Source organism: Rhinolophus hipposideros, assembly GCF_964194185.1.
Source record: "Rhinolophus hipposideros genome assembly, chromosome: 3".
In the NCBI taxonomy this organism is placed as follows: domain Eukaryota; kingdom Metazoa; phylum Chordata; class Mammalia; order Chiroptera; family Rhinolophidae; genus Rhinolophus; species Rhinolophus hipposideros.
Genome location: NC_138049.1, coordinates 46,591,234 through 46,618,994, shown reverse-complemented (window position 1 = coordinate 46,618,994; position 27,761 = coordinate 46,591,234). Strand labels below are relative to the sequence as shown.

Here is a 27,761-nt window from a genome sequence, read left to right as displayed (position 1 = left end):
CTGCCAGTAAGAATTGCCCCACTGCTTGTTGTAACATGACTGATGCTTGTAATTTGTTTTAACCAGGATCTCTGCAAAGCATCAGTTCCATTCATCACATGCGTCACTAGCTGGGGAGAGTCCCCGTGATACGTCCAGCTCCCCCCGCTTTGAGATGTCACCAGTGTGACCAGAGAAACCCATCCGTAGGCCCAGAGAGAGGACCTGGCGGCTGCGCACTCAGCTTGGCTGAAACGCTCAGCATAGAGGGAGAGGAGGCAGCTCTTCTTTAGTGTCTGGCTGTTAATCAGTCATTGAGAAGCTTTTAAAAATACAAGGACCTCGGCAACTCTGAAGGTTATCCACTGGTAATTTATTGAGCATACATTTACGCACTTACAGTAGAACAATCCTACCTGTAGTAGGTCCTGTAAACAAATTATTGACTCCTTGAACAGCCCTGTGTGGTATGTACTGCTGTTTTGAGATGAGGAGGTAGAGGCACAGTGAAGTTCTTGCCTGAGTTCATGCAGCTAGAGATGGCAGAGCCAGGACTGAAACCCAGGCTGTCTGGCTCTAGGACACACCGTTTTAACACTACGCTGCCTCTGGGTCAGTTGAGAATGTGCATGTACAAGAGAATGAGAATGTACAAAGGTAGTGTGCATTCTCCTCATCCATCTCAGATTTTAGTATAAAACCACATGCCATATAGCAACGAGCTTCTATTTAACAACAAAAAAAGTATATATGCCAGTTTTCAGGAGGTAGGGATGGTCGGGGGTGAGGGGAGTAGGTATGACTATAAAGGAGTAGCCCCAGGGAGGTCTCTGTGGCACCGAAAAAGTTGTGTCTTGATTGTGGTGTCAGCCACACAAATCTACACATGATAAAATGACAACACACACACATACCGAGGTCAATTGCCTCTGTATTTACCATGGCTGTCTAAGGTCTGCCCACTGGGGAAACTGCGTGAATGGTACACAGGCATGCTCTGTCGTATTCTTGCAACTTCCCATGACTCTATAATCATTTCAAAAAGTGTGTGTGTGGGGGGGAAAGCATATGCCTACCTTCGGCAAGACCCAATTCAATGACAGACCTGTCTCTATCAGATTGGCTCAAGGATCATCTTTGAAGACAAACCCTCTGCTCAGAGCAAGGAAAGCACCAAGACTCTGGGCAGAGCAGGAGCCCAATGGCAGTGGTGGTGGCGGCAACATGCAAAGTCACCACTAACAGAGCCAAGCGCTCCATTGACTACAAGGCAGTGGCTGAACCAGTTTCATGTCTTGCTGTGATTCCCAAATGACTGACTCGTGCCCAGCCTCTGGGGAGAGTGCTAAATGAATGCACATCTAGAGAATGAGTAGTCAAGGACAGTCCAGCAGTCTAGTTGACAAAGTTCTTGCAGTGACATGAGTTTGAGAATCTCCGATTACAGAGCAGCTTATAAAGCTGGGTCCCTAATAATATCTCAGGAGTTACCATCATGGGGACGAGAACCCAAACCCTTGGTTGGCATGGCTCAGAGACAAGCATTCTATTCGTGTCCTATAACAACAGCCAATGTGTGTACCCTTTCCTGAATGCTGGGTATAAACAATGGAATTTTACAATAAATTCTTTTTCTCTATTGTTTCTCCTAGTTTCTCAAGGCAGAAATGTAGTTACAAACAACAAAATTCTGTTACAAATATTTTAGGATTTTCCAAGGCCACTAGGTGCTGCTGCTTAACTAAGAATGGTTTTGGCTACTCAACCAACAGTAACATAAACAGGGGTCTATTTGTCTCATACAGTAAGAAGTCCACACATAGGCAGTGGCTGGTATTGGTTTGGCAGCTCCAGAGGTGGGGCTGACATCTCTGCAGTTCTCTCGGCCTTTCCTTCCTGGCCCCAGCCTCTCTGCATTAAAGACTGGATGAAGGGGAGAAGGCAGGACCACTGCTATACTGCTCCTGTCTTACCGGCCAGAATGGTATCCTGTGGCCACTCCTAGCTGCAAAGGAGGCTGAAAAATTGAGTATTTTGCTTTTATAGTCTGTCTGTACAGCAGAGTCAAGAAAGGAAAATGGAGAAGAACCTGGGTGCTGGGAGAGCCAACCTACAGCATCTGCCTCAGCTTTCAAATTAAATTTTATCAAGCAAGGTTTAATTAAATCTAGAAACAGCTGATCAGATACATAATAAATTGTCAGAAAATATTGATATGAAAATCAGGCTTAATACTCTCCACTGCCAATAATTGTACATTGTCGTATTGGTCTTTCATTCTCTGTTGGAACCAATTCCAGTTGTTGAAGAACTTCTGTTCCTTCAATCAACTGCCTAATGTAGAATTAAAAATGGAAAATTTAGTCAGTCATAAATCTTCACCTTTAGCTCACATTTCTAAATTGAGTGTATCTAGCTTAGCTAAGGGTATTTCCTACAAATGAAATTAACGTCTGTCATAAATACCTTAAATAGCTCTAAATGTGTCCACTTTGCCATGGTTCCCCAGCATCTGTCTCAAACCCTTCCATTCTGTTATCCTCACTGGATGAACTTAAAAAAATGCAAATCTGATCTCACCTCCCTGCTTAAAGCACTTCAATAATTTCCCATTATCCTTATGATAAAGTCCACACATCTCTCCCATGGCCGGCCTGCCCACGCCCCTCCAGGGCTGTCTTGCAGCAGGCTCCCCTGCTCTCTCTGCTCCAGCCACACTGGCTATCAGACCCTCAGTAGCACCTCGAACCCTTTCTGCCACAGCTGTCTCCTTTGCTTTTGGTCACACCACCTCCCTGCCTGGTCACCTCCTGGCCTTCCTGCAGATCATAGCTCAGTCATCACTTCCTTGGGGAAGTGTCCCAGAGCCCCTGCTTATGTCAAGTTCCCCTCCTCTCCTCTCCTGTATAGGAGTTACCAGGGTTAAATATGACGTTCATTTGTATGCTTCTCTGATTTTTTCGGATTCTCTCATGCCTAATACAATGCCTGGCACACAGTAGGCATCTAAACAACATCCATTGGATAAATGAATAAAAGGCAGTTCAAAGCCATGCTAATTTGGATCTCTGTGGACATTCGTAGGCCACGAGCTAGTGGCTTGAGTGGAGTTCAACTTCTGATGGTCCTCTCAACTAAAAGACAGTCCTAAACATAGGACCAGTGCCCTCTGCCAATGCTTGGTTGAGACAGTGGCTGAGGAGAAGGGGCGGTTTCCATGTCATGAACCTTTACACGGACACAGTTGGTGCTGACACTGACCATGCTCTAGTCATCACTCTGTCTGCCTCTGGGCTCTGTTTTTTGCCATCCCAATCGATTAGAAACCATGATGCAGAGCAGGACACAAGGTACATTCTGAGGATGAGGAGCAGAGGATAAATGGACAGATTCATCTGTGTCCAAAGAGAATGTGAAACCCGTTCTCCAAGTTGGATTCACAAACACTGGATGAGCACCTCCTGTGTGCACCTCTCCACAAGATGTTAGGATGTAAGATGAGTGAGACCCAGTCCCTACTTCGTGCTGTTCACAATGTGCCAAAGAGGACAGAAGCAGTTTGGTTTTGGTAATCGGGGAGGTGTCTGACCTAAGACTTAACAGAATTTTGGCAGACAGGAGGGAGGCAGAAGGGAACAAATAAGGCCCAGAGGTGGTTCTGGGAGGGGTGGTACTCTGGTCTGGCTGCAACTCAGCTGCCATGTCTCCAGCCCTTGCCCAGCTTGAATAGCTAGCTACTTCCGGTATTCAGGAGTTGCCACCTCACTGTCAGATAGGTATCTTACTCTGAATCATAACTTGTCAATCCTGAATTAATGATCTCTCCCATAGCCTCCTCCTTGAATTCTCTATCTTGATGAATGGCACCAATCTTCCAACAAATTCCAAAATCCTAGGAGTTCCTCTACACCTTCATTGCCCAATATGGTAGCCTCTAGCCACATGTGGCTATTTAAATTTAATTAAAATGAAATAAAATCTAGTTCTTCAGGTGCACTAGCCACATTTCAAGTGCTCGATGGCCACATGTGATATTTGTGGTTAAAATTAACACTGGCATGAGAATTCTTCATGGAATGAAGAGTCAACAATTATCCCCTATGAAGTAACTGCAATAATCTAATACTTATTCAGGAAAATTCTAACAATTTACATCATTTCAGGGAACAAAGTAAGCTTCATCTTATATTCACTTCATAATGAAATAGAGATATGAAACACTGAAGTGATAAAAAGTATATTCATCATCCATTTTAGGTCCACATGCCTATAAGCATCTTGTTAATGATATTCTAGTAATAATTATTACCTGAGATATTCCCGTATTTTAAATTATTCAGGAAGAAAAGGTTACTTGAACCTTGGGTTGTTTTCATCTACCTCTTCAGTGTTCTAGACAATTACTTAAATGGCTCCACCCCACTTCTGCATCTAAATATATCTACATTAAGCACTATGGTACTACTTATGGTAATTAAGAATTGGTAATATCCTTGAGGCTGAAGATAGAGAGGATGGATGGATGGATGCATGGATGGATGGATGGATGGATGGATGGATGGATGGATGGATAAACAATTACAATGGCTGTGCCTAAATGGTTTCTGTTTTTTTTTTAATAGACCTCAAGCTTCTTATAAATGTCTATATTTGTATTGCTTTTGTTTTTAAATTCTATTGTAGTTATCCTTAGACTACATATAATACTTATCCAAATCTTTTTGAACCAGTTTTACACATGTGAATGTTACAGACGCAAACATATAATGCACGTACCCAAAAGCCACATATTTTTTATCGAGATAGGGTGCTGCTTGCAGTGTGATGTAGAATTGTGACCCATTGGTGTGACGGCCTTTGTTGACCATTCCAAGAACTCCCCTTTTATTATGAGGAACTGCAAAGTTTTCATCTAGAAAAGAATAAGCAGTAGGTCATTAAAATATGTCAATGATCTCGATTGATTGTAACACATAAAGCTCAAAAAGAATACTTGGTAGCAAGGGTTCTCAATCATATTTATCAAAACGTTCCAAATTGCAAATATTTTAAATGTTTCATATTACTTTCACTCAACTGAGCTGTTAAAAAAGATAAGCTGTAAAGTCTTATTAGAACTATTTGAGCACTTACATTTAGCTTATCATTACCATTGCTAAAAACAAATGTACTAAGAAAATTAATTATGTAAAAGGAAGTACTTTAAATCAGTAATGTAAAAGGAAGCACCCACTTTGCTTAGGAATAAAAGTCAACAAATTTTATTGTGCTGTTTTGTTAGTAGTATTTCGTTCAACTACCAATGTAATAATTTAAAACGCATCCTTTAAGAAGGCTTTCATGGATATGACCCTTCCCCTCACTGCATCTTATACAGACTTTCTTTATGGTCTTTATCATGTTGTTTACATGGTTGTTTCCACTCTAGTGTGTGAAGGCAGGGGTCTTATCTCATTATAGCTTTACTCCCAACGCCTCCTAGTACATTATCTGGTATATGTGTGGCCTTAAATGTTGATGATGAAAGGAAATGAATTTATACTTATTTTTAGTAGTCTTTTAATAAATTTTAATCTCAATCCTTATAGGGATCGACCAAGATTTTGCAGACAGAACACAGAAATCACTATTTTATTTTTTTTTGGTATAAGGTTAACAAGTTAAAGTGTAACAAGTGTAACCACTGTTGTTATGTTGTTGTTTTTTTTGTACAATTTTCAGGAAGCACCGTTTTCATCATAAAATAAGATTTGTCTCCAAACTCAAAAATACAGATGGAAGGGGTGGAAAAGAAATTCAGTAAAAGTTTTCATTCAGTAACTTTATAAAATTCTGGGAATAATTGAGAGATATGAATATTAACTGTCAATAAGATTTTCTTAAGTTGCAATTGCTGACTATTCTTATTTTAAGTTTCAAAGCTATGCCAACTAAGCAATTAAGCCATATCTGTGATGGCTTAAATTGCAACCTGAATAAAGACCTTTGAAAGCTTATGAAATGCAAATAAAGCATTTTTGTACAAAGGAGTCTATATAATCACATTGATGCTCCATATTCATTTCAGTGGAAGAGAGAAATAACCCACTAATTACACAGAAAATCACATGGAGTAAAAATATGCCCAAAGCAAAGATTCAAAGTGTTTTAACAAAATGGTGTTTGTCCTTGCTCTTAGATATTATGATTAAGTTTTCTTAAATTCTGTAAGTAACAGAAAAGAAAATGTATAGAGTTGTCACACTTCAACCAAAAAGTTGTGATTATGGGAGAACGTTTAAAGCAGTTAATCATAATACCTATTCAAAAAGTGATACCCACGTACCCACGTGTGAAAGCCCACGTATAAAACAGATAAAATGGCTGAGAGTCCTCCCATCTCCTCAGGATACCTCTTCAGTATCCTCGTGGAAGTCTTTAAAGGGCAATTTGAAAACTACTGCTATAAAGGGACAGAAAGAAAGTTTTTCAAAGGGTTAGGTAGTTCCTAGCTTACACATTTAAAATGTGTTGACTTGGAAAAAAAATGTGTGAAAAATAAATGACTATGTTACTGATTATGGAAGTACAGAAGGTTGTTGTGGTACTTAAGGACCGAAGGCTATGCAGTGCTGCTTCCAGACTGGGAGTGGTGGCAGGGCAGAGGGAAACCTCTCAGCGACTGTGCAAACACAGGTAAAGTCCTGGGGTGGAATTCAGCTTGTTCCTGCTCCAGGAAAGCACCCCATCTATGGGTGGGGTGTGGAGGAGGGGGCTGAGGAGAGCCACCCCTTCCCTTCCTGCTCTCTCTACAGGTACTGATGGGCTTTTGCCCAGAATACCAACCTGTGGTGACCCTTCCCATATAAACTTTACAAGACTGTCAATAAGATTTTCTTAAATTGCAATTGCTGATGGCAACTGGGAAATAAAGTGGACCCTCAGCTATGCAGGAGCATATCTGCCACTTAAAGATGGGAGCCAACGGCATAATAGAGATCAAAATAAAATCTTTTCTTTAGAGAAGTTTTATTGAAAAATGGCCACCCTGATAGTATATTTATATTAATAGAAAGATTTTTTCCGTAAGTAACAATATTAAAACGGAAACTGAAAATCCCAGGTTTAATTTAACCTTTGTTCAATCAACAAATATTTATTGAATGCCAACTGCATTCTGAGTTCTGTTCTGAGTACTGAACTTAACACTCTTGAGTTCCATAGAAAATTTAAATTTAGTCTGCTCACAAAATAACTTTTTTAGGACAATAAAAAAAAACTTGACTCTTAAATCAACAACCTTTTTTTTTTTTTCCCTTTTCCCCCCACTATGACCGACTGGGATAATTAACTATTACAAGTTATTTTAATTTTATCAGCAGCCCTGAGTGGAAAGGAAAAATTTAAACAATCCACACAAAAAAGTTTTGAAGTAGAAGGAACAAAAACATTTTTTTTTTTTAATGCTGGGCAAAATTAAGAAAATGAAAAAAAATTGAGTGCTGGCTAAATCAGAATAATTAGTAAATTTTATTTTTAGGTCATGGTCTTTCAATAAAGGATGAAAGAAAGTTCAGGAAGTTTAAAAGATATGGTAGACACTCAGAACCGTCTCCCTACAATGTCTATGATTCAAGAGTTCCTCCCTGCCTCTGCCACTTACAGGACGACATAGAGTAGTAGTTACTGCTCTGTGGCTAAAACTGGAATCATTTGTAACATGCAACATCGTGAGTGAAATAACTATTTGTTTGAAATAGAAATAAGAATTTACGGGGAAAACATCAGTTTCTGAATTTATTTAAAGTAAAGCTCGTGGGACGCCGGTTAGCACAGTTGGTTAGAGAGTGGTGCTCTTAACAAGGTTGCCAGTTTGATAGGCCCCTCCACAACTAGATTGAAACAACTACTTGACTTGGAGCTGATGAGTCCTGGAAAAACACACTTTAAATAAATAAATAAATAAATAATAAATAAATAAATAAATAAATAAATAAATAAAGCTCATTCTGGGAAACTGCCTTGCATTTTCTCTGGCAAAAGTATAATCAGACAATTTGGGACATTTCCATATAATTTTCTAAGGACAATTATATCATGTAGACATCTGACCTGAATCCTGCAATATCAATTTTTAAACCTACTGCTCTAATTTTACCATCATATTTTAATAACAGCTATTTCTTGCTATAGAAAAGTAAATGAAAGTTTGCTTATCTACTGCAGTTTTTAAACTGCTGCTTTAATGAAATATTTAAATATGCTGATTGTGTGTGATATGAGAAATGAATAGCCAAGTGTTCATAAACACTTGAATGGATAAATACTTACGGTATATTTATAATATTAAACAGCAGTGAAAATGAGAGAACTGCAGCTATAGATAACATGGGTAAATCTCATAGGCTGTGATGAGTGAAAGAAGATAATAAAGAAAGCCTACCGTACGATTTCATTTATAAAAGATCAAAACTAGGCATAACTTAACTATATTATTTAGGGATCCGTACATGGGTAGCAAAACTATCAGAAAAAGCAAGGAAAAAGTCAGGCTGGTGGTTACCTCTATGAGGGAGATGGAGTTATGAATGAGGATGGGCAAATGGGGGGCTTCTGGCACACTGGCAGTGTTCCTTTCTTGACAAGGATGGTAATATGGGGCTTTGCTTTGTAATTATCTTTTAATTGCACATATGCACCTTCTATATATAGGATAAATCTCACAATTAAAAAAAATAAATAGCCCTTAAATAGCTACCCAGACCATATTATCTTCAGTTTTGTTTCTAATAAAAAAAAATACTTTTGTACATCTTTTAGTTGCATTGAATACTGACAATGCATCAGGCTCTGTGCTTTTTATTAATGTCCACTTTCATTTAAAGACTAGGTGATCTGGGAATTAGACAAACAGTTTTTTGTTGTTGTTTTTATTGTCGTTGTCCTTCAGTCTAGTTGTGGAGGGCGCAGCTCAGCTCCAAGTCCAGTCATTGTTTTCAATCTTTAGTTGCAGGGGGCGCAGCCCACCATCCCATGCGGGAATTGAACCAGCAACCTTGTCATGAGAGCTCGCGTTCTAACCAACTGAGCCATCTGGCCGCCCCTAGACAAATAGATTTTAAGTGATGTGTCCATTTGTGAATTAGGGCACAAGCTAATATTAAGAAACGGGTCTAGTTAATGTAACAAGAATACAGTATTAAAAAATATATGACTTTTTTCTTTTGCTCTTCATATAAAATTATCTTTTCTCTCTAATCAGCCCTAGCCATCCAAGCCTTTGAGAGTAGGAAGGGTTGGGATTACTATACAAAAAATACAAGGACAAAAATAAAAAAAGAGTTAATATTCATCTTCTAACATTCAAAATAGGATTTAGGAACACAATTTTTAAAAGTTGTGATTCAAAACAAAGCAAAACTTTCCTCAAGTTAAAAAGATTAACCACCTTACAAAATAATCATCTAATTAGATCATATATTATTTCTTTTATCCTTTTAAATTCGCTGTGTTAAGCTTAATAATAAAAGTGAGTCGTGTGGTTGCAGTTGTTTTTAACACGTCCTGAGTTTTAATGCTGCATCTCATGGAAACAGGGTCCTACGAGAGAAATGCGGATGAAGTGCTGGCTGTCCATGTCTTAACATTCCACAGGGCGATGAAAGGAGGAGGGAAACCCAAGTTGTAGCTGGTTTGAGTACCAGTCAGTCTCTCTTCCATAGTCATTCATCTTTCTGGAGCATCTCTCCTTTTTACTTGATTGATTACTGAATTTCTAATTCTGCCCTGCCAGACAAACTGAAAAACAGAGGCGTCCCTAAACACACTGGGCCTCACCGAGCCCCAGACAACAGCCAGGCCTCCATCTGGACACCAAATCCCCACAAGAGTCTAAGGATGGGAGCAAAGGAAATTCAACGGTGGCACAGAGATGCCCAGAGGGGGCAGGTGAAGAGATGGGCTAAGAGATCGGTCTCCTCCTGGACAGAAGGCCCAAGTGCAGTCTGAGGCTGTGCCTCCTAGCTGAAAGAGCTGGGGTGATCTGACCACAGCTGTGGGGTAGCGAGGTATGATGGAATCCCCTCAGGGATTAAGGATGCCAGGAAAGCTTTGAATATCTTTTCCGACTCAGTTTAAGACTGAACTCATAAGCTGTGCTGGGCCGCAACCCCTCTCCTAGACAGCTGTTCTTTCCTATCCTACAGCACTCAGTTCTTCCTCTGTAATAGCAGTTGGCACAGCACCTGTCATTTATCTGTTCACACAGCTGCCTGCACAAAAATACAAAAATGCTTGATGGTGGAAACTTGGTCACATTGTCTTTGTTTCCAAAGGTCCTAGCACCATATAGCCACCGCACTAAGAGTGTAGTAAGGTTTTATGAGGAAATAAATGAATGATGTCACTTGCATGGTTTCATTTGATAAAGCTGCCTCCACATGAATTTACAAGGAAACTAGCTTTTACTTTTCCCTTTCACCTGGGCCATTGGTTCAGTATTATTTTTTTAAGTCTTTTCATTGTATGAAAATACAAACACAAAAAGCCACAGAACACGAATGTATAGTTATTATTAGTTATTATAAGGCAAATGCCCTTTTAACCACCACTCAGGCCAAGAGAAAGAACTTTGACAGCCTTGCTTGGAGTCCCTTATCAAGTCTCTCTCTGCCCCCAAAAGTCACATCCCCAACTTTTACATAAGCGAGTACTCAATACTCCCTTATACCATCCAAGTGTGCATCTCTAGATAGTATAGTTTAGTCTTGTTATGCCTTTTAAATCTCTTTTAATCTATAGGTTCTACCTCTATCCCTTTCTTTTCCTTACGCTTTATCTGTTAATGAGCCTGAACAATTTAATCTCTAGAGTGTCTCCTAGTCTAGAGCTTGCCCATTGCACATGCATGGTGCAGTTCAATACACTTATTTGTTCTCTGTCCTGTCAGTTCAGCTGTAACACTTGTGTTGAACATGCACACTTGTTTCACCTTGACTGATATGTTAGGGAGGGCCGTGAGCGTAAGAAGTCCACCCCTGCTTATGTGCAGTTTCCTCTCGGAGAAACATAGGTGAATGTAGAAAACTGCGCCCAGCTGAACTGATCTGAGCTGCAGAGAAATACACACACCTCAGACACTCACCTGCTACCTTAGGTCACCGTGTTATGAGTCACATCTGGTGTTGCAACTTGCCTCCGATTTGAGAGAACCCTTTTCCACCACTTCAAAATCACTCACCAGTTGCAATTCTTCCCACGAGACCTCCGCAAAAGTCAGGGAGTTTACAAGGCCGAATGCCCTATTTATTGTTGTATTTATGTGTCTCTTGACCACATAGTATATGTAAAACTGTGTTACTGCTTTTATTAGGTTACTATCTTATTTTTTAATGTGCCACTGAGAAAGTATTTTTACCTCACTTTTTGCCATAAGTCCTGTGGTTTTCATTGCCTGATTTTACATAGCACAGAGATCTGTAAGAACACAGATGGCAGGACTGGCTGTATTTCTTGCAACTTAGCAGCTGGGTTCAGAAGCTGAATCAGACTCCTGTTCTATCCCTGTGGTAGTGTGTTCTCTCAACACAGGCTCATTATGTTCCTGTCTATTATTTTTAGTGAAGGTAAAAGATACTAATGCAGCAAATGCCTAGAACCGGTATTACACTGACGGAACCAAAATGGTGATGTTCTAATTCTATTACTTCCTTTTCATTAATAAGTGGAATTTTTTATAATGAAATGTTTCCCCTTATCTATAATTTGGTCCAGTTCACATAGGGAAGGCAAGATAAACGCTTGATTCTTTCCCTATATTTATCAGTTTTCAAGATGATGAATTCATTTCCTATCATTTCCCCAGTGGCAAATAATTAGGCTTTATTTTATAATATAATATCATCATGAACTGGTGGATTTGAAACATGTGTTGGGTTTCAATCGATTGCAACTACTATTCAAATTATTCCATCTTTGGCCAGTGAGAACCTCTTCAAATTGGCTCCTAAGGCCTTTGACACGACCCTCGTAAATCTTTAATAGCATTCTTGCTATCTGATGATAGCATGACTGAACATGAGGTTCCAGGTTCATTTTGTAATTTCCTGTCCCAGAATTGGAATCTGACATTTCTCCCAGAAGCCCTGGTTTCTTTAAGCAAGAAATGACATTTCAAAACAACAATCTAAATACTAGCAGTTTGTCACCACTGGATTGGTCATTTTATTAGTAGACCAATTCAGTAAACAGAGCCACATATATGAGGTCGGACAATTAAGTTCGCAAACTCATCCCAGAAAAAGTGCTACATACCTCATTGCTGAATATCACTATGGTCACTTTCAAAGCACTCCCCTTGGGAAGCTATGCAGTGACCCCAGCACCTAGTCCACCCTTCAAACAATTTTGGAACTCTTTCTGGAATGGCCATCAGATCTGTCGTCACATTACCCTTGATGTCCTAAATATCATCAAATGTCTTCCTTTCAATATTTCCTTTATCTTCAGGTAAAGAAAGAAGTCATTGGGGGCCAGATCAGGTGAGTAGGGAGGGTGTTCCAATACAGTTACTTGTTTACTGGCTAAAAACTCCCTCACAGACAGTGCCGTGTGAGCTGGTGCGTTGTCGTGAAGCAAGAGCCATGAATTGTTGGCAAAAAGTTCAGGTCATCTAACTTTTTCACGCAGCCTTTTCAGCACTTCCAAATAGTAAACTTGGTGAACTGTTTGTCCAGTTGGTACTAATTCATAATGAATCATCTTTCTGATGTCAAAAAAGGTTAGCAACATCGTTGCAACAAGTTCACTGAACTTCATTGTCAGACCTGGTATATATGATACTTCTTAAATTTAAAGTGATATTTCCAGTTCAAATTCAGAACTATGGAATGTTTTACTTATTAGCCTCTATTTCATCTGTCTCTCCTTCCTTACACAGTGAAAATCCTTATTCTCAAGGACACAGTAAATAATTAAATTAGAATATCCCTTTACATACATATACAACAATCTCAGAATAACAGTATTAATAATACCATCACCAATATAATTACTGAACATAGTTTAAAAATTATTTGCATGTATTCTCCTCATTTTCTTTCTTTTTTAAAAATTAGTTAGACTAAGCATATAGTCATTACATATCATACTCTCACCCTCTTGATCCTCATCAAACTTTAGTTTTACAAGTCACTACATAATTAATGCTCGCCACTAGTGCTTATGTCAAGTCTCTCTTGTATTTTGCTTGTGTGAAATTCACGCTACAGTCAATTCCTCAGGAAGGACTCTTGGCAACACTATTCCCTGAAGTTTTACGTGTTCTTAACGCTGAGTGCCCTTTTATAATTCAAATTCCATTTGGCTGGATATAAAATCCTTAGCTCACATTTCCTTTCTTTGAGCATCACAAATGTATTACCTCATTTTCTTCTGGCATAAGAATATGATGTCAAAGAATATGATGATAATCTACTTGCCTTTCCCTTGTAAATCACTTGCTCTTTTTGCCTAGCTGTTTCTTTTTCTTTAATGTCCAATCATGTTACCAAAGCATGTCTTAGTGTTGCTTGTTCTGGTTCAGTACTGTTAAGTAGCAGTGTGCTCTTTCAATAAGTGGTTTCGAGTTTTTCATACGTAAATTGTTATTAAAAGTATAAACATATAATAAAATGCATATATCTTAGATGTTCAGTTTGATGCATTTTGACAATTTTGTATAGTTGTGTAACCACCACCCAAAACAAAATATAGAGCATCAAATCTTTTTTTTATTTCAGGAAAGTTTTCTTCAATAATATTTCTCAGTATTCGTTCCATTCCTTTGTATTGGTTTACTTCTTTAGGGATAGTTATCCCTATGTTCTTTCTTTAATATCTGTCACTTTATTATAAATCCCTTTTATCTTTTTTCATCTCTTTTTGTTTTTTAAAAACTTACTCCTTTTACCTTCTCCTTCTTTTAAGACACATGTTGTGTTTATTTGGTCTCATGTTTCTTCTAGTTTGTTTATTTCTGAAATTTTCTTTTACTGTTAATTCTTTCCTCCGCTCTTTAACCTCGTATCTGAGTTTTTCTAATTCTGATTTATGAGTTCTTTCCTGTCTTGTATCATTTTCTCAATGTCTTTTAGCTCGTTTTGAAATTGTCCGAGTTTTGAAGTGTGTTTGTGAGCATGTCTTTCTAGTGCACTTTCATTATCTGTAGTGATGTTACTCTGTTCCTTATTCTCTTTGATCTTCTAATAACCATGACTTTTTGCTGCTCATTTTAATGTAAAATTACTTTTCCTACATGTTGAGAAGCAGGTGTGGCTTTAGGAAAGTAGCTTTTCTAACTTCACAAAGCTCCCTTTGTGCCTTTTCAGCAATATGGCAGCTTGCCTTCTTTCCTGCTCTGTTCCCATTCACTCTTGATCACTGTTGTCCCTATATCCTGCATAATTCTGACTCAGTTCCCAGCAATTCCTCCTTAATGTGAGCCTGTCCTGGAAAACAGCCATTTCAGATCAGTTTCGAGAGTTCACAGAGGTTAGACTGCTCCAGTCACTTCAAACCTTCTTAGGGGCCCATGCACTCACCAGCCATTAGCTATCTTGGGGTTCTATTATTGTCAGGTCCCTCAGATGCCCTACTTTTTCCCACACAGATGCGAATACCATGCAGATTTTGTGGCTGTTGGTAGTCTGTCCTCACATATTTGTACTTCAGAATTCATGTAACTAGCCTGTCACCTAGTTTTGTTATAAATGTTATCCATGGGTTTTCAGTTTTTCTAATTCCTTTGACTGTTTTTATGTTAAGATTTTAAAAAATTAAATTAAAAAAAACTATGCCACCATCACTACCATTTTCCCAAGATCCCAGATAGCCTTAACAGGATGATTATCAAGGTACCAATTCTGAGAATAGCAAATTACAAGCCTTAAAAACATCAATTCCCTTTAACCCTACAATCCTAATTCTAGGAATTTAACCTAAAGAAATAATATAATTAGGTGGGTGAAAAAAAATGTGTACAAAGCTGTTTGGGACTGGACTGGGGTGCCTTCTCCCTCCCCCAGTTTTAAATCCCACTTTTAAGTACATTACCCCAAACACTATCTTATTTGGAACTGTAAATTGTCCTGTCCTGTTAAATTTGAATAATCAGTTAATATATATTTATTTTAAAGACACATACCTTCAAATGTTGGTCCATAAATTGACTCTCCACCATTTCCTCTTCCAGCTACTATGTCTGAAAAATAACAATAAATAAACATTAGAATTCTGAGACTAAAAAAAAAAAAAAGAGTACAATAATGGCAGGGGAAAAATGCTTTAAATTATGATTCCTCTTAGACCAATGACTATAATAAGTTACCTAATTGTTCAACATCTATACCATGAAAATATTACTACTATGTAATGTTTTCTTTTGTATTTTGTAAGCACTTTTACATTCAATTTTTTTTCCTAATACCTCTTGGACGTAGGTTAAATTATAATGCTAGATTTTGAAATAATGAAACACTAAATTATAATTGTAGTCACTATTTTTAAAAATGTGTTCATATAAATTCTGCTTACTTCACAAATTAGTCCATAGTCCATCTTGCTTTTCAGAAAAGTGGAAAGATTAAACTGAGAGGATGAAATAGGAACAGCAAGATCTTTTTAGAACAAGAATAAAAACAGGTTCTCTAAAAAGAATTATTGTTCAAATTGTCATTCCATGGGACCCTATAGTGATAACTCATTTATCCAATACTTTGGAAATGAAATTCCTTTGTAATATAATGAAGATTTTTTTAAAAAAAAGGTATTTACATGACTATTTTGCATTATATACATTATATGCCTATTTTGACTTAGGCAATGCTCCTACTATAAAATTCCTCCATGTACAGGTTATTTTTTATCTACCCATCACTAAAAGGGAAGCAAAGCTAACTCGTGAAACTGAAGATCTCTAAGGTCTGTCTTTGTATTAGGTTGGTGCAAAAGTAATTGCAGTTTAAAACATTAAAAATAATTGCAAAAACAGCAATTACTTTTGCAACAACCTAATCCCTCTGGCCCCAGTACCTCTTTACTTCCTCAAATCTCTAGTCTACCTTCCTTGACTATGGTGTGAAATAAGTATCTGTTGAAGGACTCTGCCATTTTAACTCACTATGAGTGATTTATCTATAAAAGAAGTGTCTGTCCTATTTTAAAGAAATCTGACGCAACAGCAGGCATGTGGAGAGAATTTACACAGGAGAGGACACGTAGCTTTCAAATTATACTATTCATAAAGCTGGTTCAGAAGTTAATTGATAAACCTTAAATCTCCAACCCTACTCCCCCTGCCACTCCCCCCATGATTCACCCCAGAGCCCTTGGCACCTCTCAGGAACATGCTGCAATGGCTGAAGGCAAAATCCAGAAATGGGGATGGTGGGGGTCCCCGGCGCCGATTCTTTCAGATATAAAGTTTGTTTTGCTAAGACAAATCTGCCCAGATGGCTCCCCTCCCCTACTAACAACTTAAACCCCAGTGACACTCTTTTGCTCTGACTGTCCAAAGCCCATCATTACTCTTGCCCTCTGCTTTAGATCTCTCAGGTGATTTTCTACATTGACATCAATCAGTATTTAATCTTTTTTGTGGCCATAACCCACCCCCTTGAATTCAGTCTTGTATATTGGGTATTATTTCTATACTTTGGACAACAAATTCAGCAATGCATAATAGTGGTTAAAGTAAACTTTAAAGTCAGAGGGTTTTGATTTAAATCTTGATATTAGTTAGTTACCTGTTCCCAGCCTATTTCCTGGTGTGTATGGACACGGATAATGGTAAGTGCCTCCCAGGTAGCTAGTTCTGAGGAGTAAATGGACTCAGGTAGGTAGAGCACTTAGTGCAAGGCCAGCAGTGTGTCTGTCCTGCTCGTTCATTAGTGGCTGTTATATATGGGGGGGGGGAGCTGATTTCCATATAACACTCTTGGATTAAATCTACATTTCTCTCCTCAGCAGGCTCAGAATGTTCCATATTATAGAAAAATAAACATTATTAATTTAAGCCTCTGCATATTTCATCAAGTTCAGGCAAATCTCCTTCTGTATGAAGCCAATTATTTTTAAATTGCTGCCTGATGGCTCCTTATGGGGTATTTCCCAAAAGGCCTCCAAAATTTAATTTTGTGCTGTTAATCAGCCACCTAGCCTATGTAAACACAAAAGGATTGACCTGAAAAGAAGGCAAAATAGAGACCAAAATGCTCTAGATCTTACTTTTCAGTTGTAACATCTTTGGTGAGAAATAGTTGTTTTCCGTTTATTCTACTTTCAAATTCCCACCTTTAGTATGTTTCTAGAAAGCACTGTATTTTCTAAGTATTCTTATTTAAAACTACATTTTGATTTAAAAAAAAATGTTATCCTACTTTCTTATGACTTTTCATTTCAGGATATTTCTGCTAACATACCTTAGATTTGTTAATTTAACAATTAGGAAATTTTTAAAAAGAGTATGAATATCTTAATTCATCATTTGGCCATATAAAACACCGTTTAAATGAATATAACATCTAATATTAACTATATCTAATTCTATATACATTTCATAAAGGTAGATAAACAACATTTTGGAATTCTGATTTGATGTTGCAGTTAAGTTGTATTTAAGATTTCAAACTCACCTCCTCCTTGTACCCAACCATTCTGTACTACTCGATGAAAAATCGAACCTGCGTAGTGGAGCCTGATACCACTTTGAGAAAACCCTGCTTTTCCTGTGCACAAGACCTGAAAATTTTTACATGTTTTGGGACATGCATCACAGTATAGCTACAAAATAAAGAGGAAAGGTTTCAAAGATTAAGTCTTTGACATTTTGACAGTTACAGATTCCCACTCCCAACTTATTAAAACAATAACAAAAAAGACCCTCTTACCTCAAAAATCAATCTTCCAATTGGATTAAAATCAATAGAAATATCCAAGAACACAAAATCATGCTATTAAAATTCAGGAGAAAAAGATAATGCAAGTCAATGTCTTGGAAGAAAATTTTAGAAATGACCGAAGATTAAACAATAATATTTTCATGGATAAGATGTCAACAGCATTAACAGTGGAGAATGTAACACCAAAATTGAAAGAATGACATAAAGAAGTTTGTTTCATTTTATTATATCAAGTCTTTACAACCTAAATAACACACTTTTTAAAACCCTTCAGTAGCAAAGCTTTCACTAGCATTAACCTGTCCCCGAGACTGAGCACACGTGGCCTAGATATCCACCACATTGCTAATTAGGTGTGGAAAGAAACACTAGGGAGAAGAGGCAGACTGGGAATTCTTTTCTTTCTTGAGTAATTTTGGGAAAAGAGCCAATGTGAGTACCATGGATTTGATTACTGTGTGTTCTGGATTTTCAGAGATAGCTCAGATTAGAGTTAACCAGAGCCAGATCTGGCTTTCTGAGAGGGAAAATAAAGCCACTAAATCCATAGGAGGTGCAATTCCTGGAATAAGAAAGAGAGATGCTGGGCTTTCGCGTTGTTTCAATCATGTCCTCATGTTCCCAGAGGCTCCCACCTCTTGTTTTCAATTGACATTCTTTCTGGTAGAGACGGCTAACATATGTGAGGTCTTGTCTAGCTCTACAAAGAGGCTTCCAAAATGAAAACACTAGTCTTAAGCACAGAGCATTCATTTAGGGAGCAGAACACATCTAATGGAATCCACTTTGAATCTCTGACCCCATTCTCACATATAAAAATGCCGCCTGATTTAATAAAGTACATAATTTGCCCTGGCCTATTTCTTAAGAATCTAGGAAATGTAAATGAAATCACTTTTAAGTGTATCACTATCATTAATTTTATGTCCTTTTAACCCTTTTTTTAAAAGACTGAAATATATTGTGCTATCCAGGAATGACGTATTATATCTCTAGTAATTATAATTTGTTCGTGCCTCTCAGCTTCTGTACTATAAGTTCTTAATTATAAAAGAATATTAGAACTTTAGAATAAGAGGTATAATATAGTTAACGTCCCAGGCTTGCGGGGGGGAAGAGGATATGTTAGAAATCATGATTTCCTGTGCAACGATATTTTGTCTTTATGAGGTTGTCCCAACTAGACAATTCTGAAAATTCTAATGAACAGAGAGCAAATAAACGCAACACAAGATAATGTCACCTAGGAGCCAAACACACAAACATAATTATCTAGCATATCAATCCACACCAGAAGTATACAAATCCTTGGGTTTTATTCAGCAAGAAAAATCTGCTGGGCAAAACCTAAGATTTTCTCTGGAATTTAGGTCCTCTCTCCTCACTGCCACTAATTAATTCAAGCTCTCATTATCTCTAGACCATGCTACCATAAAAGCTTTCCCAAATGCCTGCCCTGCCACCAGGCTTTTCCCACTCCAGCCAGTTTCTGCACAGCCCTAAAAGTTTTTCCAAAACAACAAAAAAAATTGTCATACTCTTTATGAAAAGTTCTGTTGGGTTGGCTTCCTTCTGATCAAAATCTAACTCTTCGGTTCAGAATGGATGGTAAGCTCAACCTACCTTTGATAGAACTGTTTGGGTTTTTTCCTATGTAACAGCTGAACACCTTTCCTATTTGGGGAACTCCGACAGGGCCCCAGCACCCTCTACAGAACGTAAGGGGCCAGATTCTCCCTATCCTGTGGGAGCCAGGGTGTAGGGAGATATGACCTGGGCTCCACTGGTTAGGTGCTCTTGCCTGGGGCCTTGTCTCTCTAGGGAGTGACAAAGACACAGGAAGAGCTGAGAAGTTATTCTTAGTGCAAGTGGCAATTCAAACCCAGGCTAGTGGGCACCCACGGCAGATCCTGGCTACACATTTCTGGGGTGTGATTCTGGCCATGTTTTCCTATTGCTAGGCCTCCCTTGGTTCCCACCTGTTTTCCAAAGCCGGTTCTCCAGCTTTCCCATCAACTGCGAGGTTACCAATATCCTTTTAATACAATACCTTTTCTTCTTAAGTTAATCAGGGTAGCTTGGTATTAACAGCACCAAGAATCCCGACAGATATTCTTTTTCCCAACCTCGTTTCCCCACTAATTCTGGCCTCCTTGCTGTCCCCTGCTATTTCCAGAACACACTATGTACTTCTAGACTCCCGTCCCTTTGGGAATTAACTGTTGTGAATATTAAATTCCTCCCTACACCCCAGAGTTTCTAGCATTTTCCAAGTACATTGTTTCTTCAACCAAACATTCACTGAGCACCTACCAGAGACTCTGTTCAAGGAAGTGATTAAACAAGGATGACTGGAACAGGCATTTGCCTTTGCACAGCTCAGAAATACCCTGAATGTTTCTATGAGCCTAGGCTACCATGAGCATGAAGTGATTTTTCAGTATGTGGTAGTTGTTACTACAAGGTTTCTGAGCAAAATCCCAATGTATTTTTACCTTTATTGCCATCCCACCCTGATGTCTGTCTCATTCTCTGGACCTCAAACTTCATGACCGTCCAGTGCCATCAAAAACCTCCTTGATGCCATAGCTTTTTTGGTCCTGCTCTCACCAACCATGTGTCATGCTTTAAAATGTCAACTACTCAAACTTCCCATTCTGTTAGCACAGTAGCTCTCACTTAGGTATTAGAAAGTGTTAATTAAAATATTCCATAAAGATGAATGAATGATAGGCTCAACCTTCTAGGGTGGGGAGTATTTATATTTAAAAAAGGATAATAATGCATATAAACCTCTAAGGGGAGTAGAAATGTTGGCACAGTAGAAATGTTCTCCCTGTGCAGCCTGCCTGCTATGAGATAAGCTGCTTTGCACACCATCAAGTCAAACTCTGTCATAATCTTTTGCAACTGGCTCATTAGGTCATTGAGAACTTAAAACCTGGTCGCCTACACTTTTATATTCCCCTCATTAGATCAGTAATTAACACTGAATCAATATAAATGATCAAAGATTTCACTACTTTTCTTTAAAAATTCATGTAACTTGCCTTGGTATCTCTTAAGAATTTAGCAGAATAATCCACAGTCAGCGCATTATAAAGTGCAGGGGGCTTAAAATCCACTATGTCCCACACCTTGTGGGCCCATTTCTGAAGATCGAGTGCATCACCCAGGAGCTGATCATTAATAAAACACATGACATGGGAAGAATATTCCCAGACTTCATTCCTAAGTTCCTGTAAAGAAAAATGACAACAACATCAAAATGTAACAAAGAAGAAAACTTGCTACACCCACAAGTCAGAGCTTGGGCTTAATTCCAGGACTGAATCTTTAAAAAATATATTTTTTGCCATCTTTCAGAATTTGCTCTCAAAAATTTTTGAGAACATTTTCAAGAATCTGACATCACTGAAAGCAAAAAAATGGCAGAGAAGTAATCTTTAAAATGGTACAATTATAGGAAAGAGATGGTAATCTGGTAATAAAAATCTGTGTGTGTAGCAAACTTGTTATGTTAACTTGAAAACAAAAGGCAGTCTCTGGCGTCATTTCTGAAGCACATTTTACTGTGCGCACATGTGAAAAGGTCAGGGGTTCTGAGTAAGACTTGTTTTTCAGTGCCAAAGACGGAAAAGAATGCTTTTTTGATGGAGGGAGGTCAGCAGGAGGAAATGCCTCCTGAGGGCCAGCAGGGATTTCCTGGCACCAGGGGCAGTGAGGAAAAGAACTCATCATATCAACAATTTCAAGTTCTAAGCCCTTCAAAATGAGATGCATTAGTGTTTTCATCCACACAACACCGACGGCCAACCTCCTAAATCCCCTTCTGTGGCCACTGAGTAATGTCTCTTCTGAGGAGATCTGGTTTATTATTACCCAGTGCCAGTCCTGGCAAAACCACGGATAATTCAGGATAGCTATGCTCCAATTTTAGCGGGCAATCAGAATTACAGATTCCTGACCCCTTCCCAAGTTTCTGAGTCTGAGGAGGGGCCTGAGAATTTGCATGTCTAACTACATCCAGGAAATGCAGATGCTGCTGGCCTGGGGACCACACTTAGAGAAACGCTGGTTTGGGGAACAGTCTGTCGTCAGCTTGCCAGCTTGCTCCATACCCAGCTCCTCTCTCAGATTTCATATTCAGTTGCTAACTTCCCATGCCCTTACCAAAACCTGCTTCGAGGATGAGAATAAACTTGTTCAGGCTGAACTGTATGTAAATCACTGACAGTCTATGAGTCAATACTTCCCAGACTGTTTAAATTTACCAATGTTAACTTTACAGAACACAAAACTATGAAAAAAGGAGAAAAAGTTTATTGTGGATATTTTCGTTCGCTGGGTGGGAGAAACGTAGCAGATGTAAATGCCTTGTCTCTGCATGTCTTCTATACATGAGGTGACCTCTTTGCTTGTCTCAAGATAGCAGGCTAGATTTGATTGTTTCTGGGGCTTTCCAGAACTATGATGTATGATGCTGCCTTTTTTAGAAGGGAGAGAAAGGCGTTTCAAAAGCCCTGAAGCCATCCCTCAGGGGTGCATTATATTCTGCTGAAGAGAAAGGTCAGCCTTTCCCTTCAACTGTGCTAAGAAGCATTACATATAACACACAACTTACACTGAAGGACAAAATACTGTCCTGAAAAGGAAGGAAAGGTTAAGGTGACAGGTATCCAGGACATGAGGGTAAAAGAGGGAAGGAAGGATAAGGAACAAAGAATAGGTGGGAAAAAGCAGCAAGAATTACGTACCTAGAAAGTCTCCTTCAGGCCCCATGAAAAAAGCAAGAGGAAGAGAACATAAAACATCTCAAGGTCAATAATCCAGGCTGAAAAGAACGGGAAATTGCAGAATGGAAACCACACCAATCTTTAAGAGTACAGTGGGAATATGTAAGAGGAGCAGGTGCAAACCAAAGCATAAGATTATGGCTGTCCTGGAGGTGAGAGAGCATGATGCTAGTAGATGGTAATAGTAAGTTTGACGATAAAAATTAAGAAAACATTTTATGTTAGGGTGACCAACTGTCCTGGTTTGCCCAGGACTATCTCAGCTTTAGCATTAAAATTTCTGCATCCAAGGAAACCCCTCAGTCTGAGACAAACCAGGACAATTGGTCACCCAGTTGTAAGGATTAGAGTTAATATATGTAGAAACTACAGTGTTTCCCCCAAAATAAGACCCAACGAAAATAAACCCTACCATGATTTTTCAGGATGACATCCCCTGAATATAAGCCCTAAGGCGTTTTTTGGAGCAAAAATTAGGTTTTATTTTATTTTAATATAAGATCAGATCTTTATGATACAATGTAAAGTAATGTAACATAATAAAATAAATACCGGGTATAATATAAGACCCGGTCTTATTTTCGGGGAAACACAGTATTAGAATAGTGTCTGGCATATAATAAGCACCATATGTAAGTGTTTGTTATGGTTCTATTTGAATTCTAATGAAAATGTATTATGGCTATGAAAATGGTATGAGACTTAACAAATGGTATTCTTGACTCGGTCTTGCACCATTCACGGGATTGGAAATTGCAGTGGTCTCTGGTAAAACCATACTATGTATGTGATAATCACAAGATCACAGGGTCTCCTCTGCAAACCAAGCACAGAACAATCAAAACTGCTCTCTCTGGTCAGGGGAAATGGGATTTCACCAGCCACTGGGGAGGGGTGGGGCAGGGAAACCAGGACTGGGACTGTACAGGACTGGGCCGGGGTGACAAGCAGAACGAGCCCACACCAGCCTCCCTCTGCAACACGAGATATTGCTGAGCCAGGATGCCACCTGAGAATTCTTCATATCACATGGTCCAGGCAGCTTTCCCAACTAACCAGGGTTGGCATCCAACGGAAAACCTATCTGCCATCCCTGGACAAGTACTGCTAGCCCTGGGGTCCTCCAGGGGTCCTGTTGGGGGCGATGCAGAGAAGGAAGCTTCTTAGAGCAAGGCTACCCCGTGGGAACTTGGTGCCTATCATCAGAGCTCCCTAGGCAACAGCCCAACACAAGCCCCGCACAGTATGTGTGCTGTACACCACCAAAACCTTCCAGAGCTAGGGCCAAGAACAGTGCCAGGCCAGAGAAACCTGAGTGCCAGGAAGTGTGAGTCAGTGATGTGCAGGGAAAAATGGTAACGGTCAGCAGAGGTAAAGAGTAGCATTGAGAGTTTAACCCTTACCTTGATCACGTGCCCTCCAAAAGAAAATTCTGTAAATGTTTTACTTTTTCTTAAAATCAGCCTGGTGAAATGATTGAAATAATTTAGGAAAAGTGAAATAAGTTAGAAATGAAACCTAGTTTCACTAAAATTACTACTTCCGTTTTTTCAAAACAACGCAATAGGTAAATAACTCAGGTAAAACTTTGCTCATTTCCCACACCCCGAATATCCTTTACCCTTTTTTTCTGCTGTAGATATTGATCCCATGCAAATTCTTGAAGAGGAACTATTATAGGATCTTCAAATTTGGATGGAAAATTCATCTTCAGACTCTAGGTTTCAAAGTAGAATAATTATTTTAGAGTAAGTTCTCTTTAAAAGTAGAAATCGTTTCCCTCGATTTTTATGGGTTCCCAGGAAGTTTCATACAATGGGTTCCCAGGCCACACAGCCTGGCTTAGATGGGCTGCTCCCACAGCTCCGTGTTCACCTCCATTCAGTCACTCCCCAGTCCACACTGTGGCTCTGGCTAATTTGTCTCTCACCTGTAGAGAATAAGCTCCTGAGGGCAAAGACTACTTCTCAGTTTTCCTAGATTCCCACTGGCCTCAACATCTGGCATATACTGGACCACTTACACATACCATGTTTCTCTGAAAATAAGACCTAGCCGGACAATCAGCTCTAATGCGTCTTTTAATATAAGACCTGATATTATATTCTATTATACCTGATATTTATTTTATTATACTACATTACATTATATTATATTATATTATATTATATTATATTATATTAGAGACCTGATCTTATATTACAATAAAAGAAGACTAGGTCGTTTATTAAATTTTGCTCCAAAAGACACACTAGAGCTGATTGTCCATCTAGGTCTTATTTTCGGGGAAATACAGAAGCAACTGGATAAACAAATGAATAAGTAAGTTTATGTCAATAGCTTTGTGATCTGCCATATTCTTTCAAAACCAGTTTTTCCCTAAATTAAACTCTTACTAAACCTCAGTGGGTTGACAGGAATGATGCTATTGCTTTAATTCACCGATATATGGAGAATGACCGAAAGGATATTGTGGTTATACCTCTTGAGAGAAAGAGAAGTAAATACGAAATATGTTTAGGTTTAAGATACGGAGCATGTTTTGGTTTAACATATATTGTTTTGTCTTTATGAATCAGAGAAAATTCTTACTGGTTAACAATCCCTGTTAAAAAAGAAAAAAAAGTTTTGGTTGCTAAGGTTATACTTTGCCTCCTTCTAAAGCAAGAGAAAATAGTTGAGGCAACAACCATTAGGCCTCACTTTTCTGACTGGGTCTGAGGGAGTAGATGCGCCAACAGGGAAAAGTGACAGCTGGCCGCTTCTGTTGTGGTCTAAGAGGACACTGGCCGGGCTTTATCAAGGGCAGAAATTCCAACGGGGAAAAGTCAAGATGTGAGTGTATCTCGCCTTGGGACCAGGGGTAGTAGAAGAGGGCAACAGCAATCTGGCCATTTCCTTCTTAGGCTACTGTCCCCAAGCGACAGATGATGTGTCCCTTTTTTTCTCAATTCCAGTGTCTGTGCTCAATGTAGGCCGAGTGTGCAGGGTTACTGTTTCTAACTGAGGGACCACCTGGAACAACGAATAAATCCAACAATTTTCAAATGAAGCATACTTAATCATACTTTCTTCATAATTTGGTGTTTGTTCTAAAATGGACTACATCCAAATTAGAATATGTGCAATACTTTTTACAAATCTAAATCGGTCATTTAATTAGCATCTGGGATTACTCACAAATGATCATGTTGGGAATATTTTCAAGGATCTTTTATTAAAATAGAACTAACTGAATTTACATCGATGTTTTCATATTCAAATAAAGCTACAGTCGGCAAAAGCTGAAGGGAAAGTTATCACTACTGATACAATAAAGACATTGTTTCCTTGACTAAGTGTCCTCTACAAGGGTTGACGAATTGTGGCCAGGGGGCCAAATCTGGCCCACGGCCTGTTTTTATAAGATTTGAGAGCTAAGAATAATTTTCAGATTTTTAAACAGTTCAAAAAAAATCAAAAGAATCATATTTCATGACATGTGAGATTATAGGCAAGTCAAATTTCAGTATCCATAATACAGGTTTATTGGAAAACCACTTTTCATTTACATACTGTTTGTGGCTGCTTTTGCACAGGACAGAGTTGAGTAGTGATGACGGAGAGTCTAAGGCCCCAAAGGCCTAATAATAACCAGACTTTACAGAAAAATATTGTCAACATCTCTACCATGTGGAGCAGGCACAGAAAGCATGTGCCTTCAGAAAAGGAGCTAAGAAAAACAAGGGAAAAAATATCCCTCAAACACATTAAATACAATTTAGGCCATAAAACTATGATGATCCCATCAGCCCAGCTAACATAGCCCTTAATTTCTATGATGATCCATATATTGTTTTCACAGACTTCTTGGTCATTTATTCTTTTCATCATGATGTAAACTCTTACCTATTTCAAAAATTAGTTACTATTTCCTGATTTGATATCATTACAAACTTTTCATTAATTCTGTGGATTTGGAGCAGGCAAGGTAGGAATTTAAGATTTCTTCTATTTGGTAACATTTTGTGTCAAGTATCTAGCTGGATACTGTGGGAGATATAACCATGAGTAAGGTATTGTCATGGAGTCCAGTGGGGTTCTGAAGGAGAGAAGGTTGGCATAGTCTTATACTAGTATTTCTGGAGCAAATCCCAAAGACCAGCTGAATTTTACATTTCAACATTTCACAGATTTTCACATTTCCCCTGCATTAGGGTTATACGTGTGCAGCAACATTACTGACCAGGCCACATTCTTCCAATTAAACTGTTTTGCCTTTTTTATTTTTCTGCGTGCTTACAAAGAAATGTCTATATTCTCCAAAGCGGTCATTTATTAAGAAATTTCCGTAAGCACCTAGTTCGATTGCAATGCCGTGACTGCGGTAGAATATTCAAAGGAAAATACACACACACACACACACACACACACACACACACACACACACACACAACTTCCCGAATGAAGTTTTCAAGAAATCACTTGGAGTGAAAGAGTTTGTAAAAGTCAGCTAGTTATATGGTAACACTTTTACCTAAACATTTTTTTCATGACTTTTTAAAAATTATAGACTTTTTAAAAAATCTATAATTTCAGTTTAAAAAATGTGAGATAAAACGTGTGAATATGTAGCGAGGAGGAATTACCGTTATTCACAGCAAGGTTCTGAACGCTTCTTTCGCTCGTGTCCCCCTTTAAAGGTAGCCCCTTCTTGAAGTGGAATGCCCGCCGCGGACCCGCACTTTTCCCCTACCCTCTGGGTTCCAACCAGACTGGCCCGGCCCAGCCAGGACACCCCTTCCCCGAACATGGAACCCTGACACCAGGAGGCACCGGGCGGGAAGCAGGAAGGGCCGCCGGCATTTGTGGTTTCTTGGCAGTTACCTCAGCTGTGCTCTTCGCAATCTGCAAAGTGGAGCTATTGAAGAGCCCCACCACCTTGACCTGCAGCGGCTGCTCGGGAGGCGAATGCGAGCCGCACGGGAGCGACCTCAGCCTGCACGGCTGCGGGCTCGCCATGGCGGCGCTCGGGAACTACTCGGGGCACAAACACTGCGTGTCGCCAGGCCAACCGCGCGGCCCCGCCCCC

General features: G+C 39.0%; 1 protein-coding gene across 6 annotated transcripts; it reads right to left on the bottom strand.

Annotated features, from left to right (window-relative positions):
• Positions 1-331: 331 nt before the first annotated feature.
• PPIL6 (peptidylprolyl isomerase like 6) lies at positions 332-27,761 on the bottom strand. 6 transcript variants are annotated; one of them, XM_081044579.1, is made up of 9 exons: positions 27,557-27,701; positions 24,312-24,407; positions 24,094-24,154; positions 20,945-21,133; positions 17,883-17,945; positions 17,628-17,775; positions 15,140-15,196; positions 4,756-4,891; positions 332-2,313 (listed from the first exon to the last, which is right to left on the bottom strand). In XM_081044579.1, the coding sequence occupies exons 4-9, from the start codon at positions 21,092-21,094 to the stop codon at positions 2,208-2,210; spliced, it is 660 nt and encodes a 219-aa protein (XP_080900705.1). In that variant the 5' UTR covers positions 21,095-21,133; positions 24,094-24,154; positions 24,312-24,407; positions 27,557-27,701; the 3' UTR covers positions 332-2,207. The 6 variants fall into 6 exon arrangements, with proteins under 6 accessions (XP_080900705.1, XP_080900702.1, XP_080900703.1 ...); XM_081044576.1 differs by lacking the exon at positions 24,094-24,154 and having other exon boundaries at positions 27,557-27,761; XM_081044577.1 differs by lacking the exons at positions 24,094-24,154; positions 24,312-24,407 and having other exon boundaries at positions 27,557-27,752.

Excerpts from the sequence above, each read along its gene's own strand:
- PPIL6 (XM_081044576.1), bottom strand. The coding sequence starts at position 27,691 with ATGGCGAGCCCGCAGCCGTGCAGGCTGAGGTCGCTCCCGTGCGGCTCG. Across the intron at positions 24,408-27,556 it reads TTGCGAAGAGCACAGCTGAG|AGTCTGAAGATGAATTTTCC; the intron begins GTAACTGCCAAG and ends TTTGAAACCTAG. Across the intron at positions 2,314-4,755 it reads AAAAAATATGTGGCTTTTGG|GCAGTTGATTGAAGGAACAG; the intron begins GTACGTGCATTA and ends ATTCTACATTAG.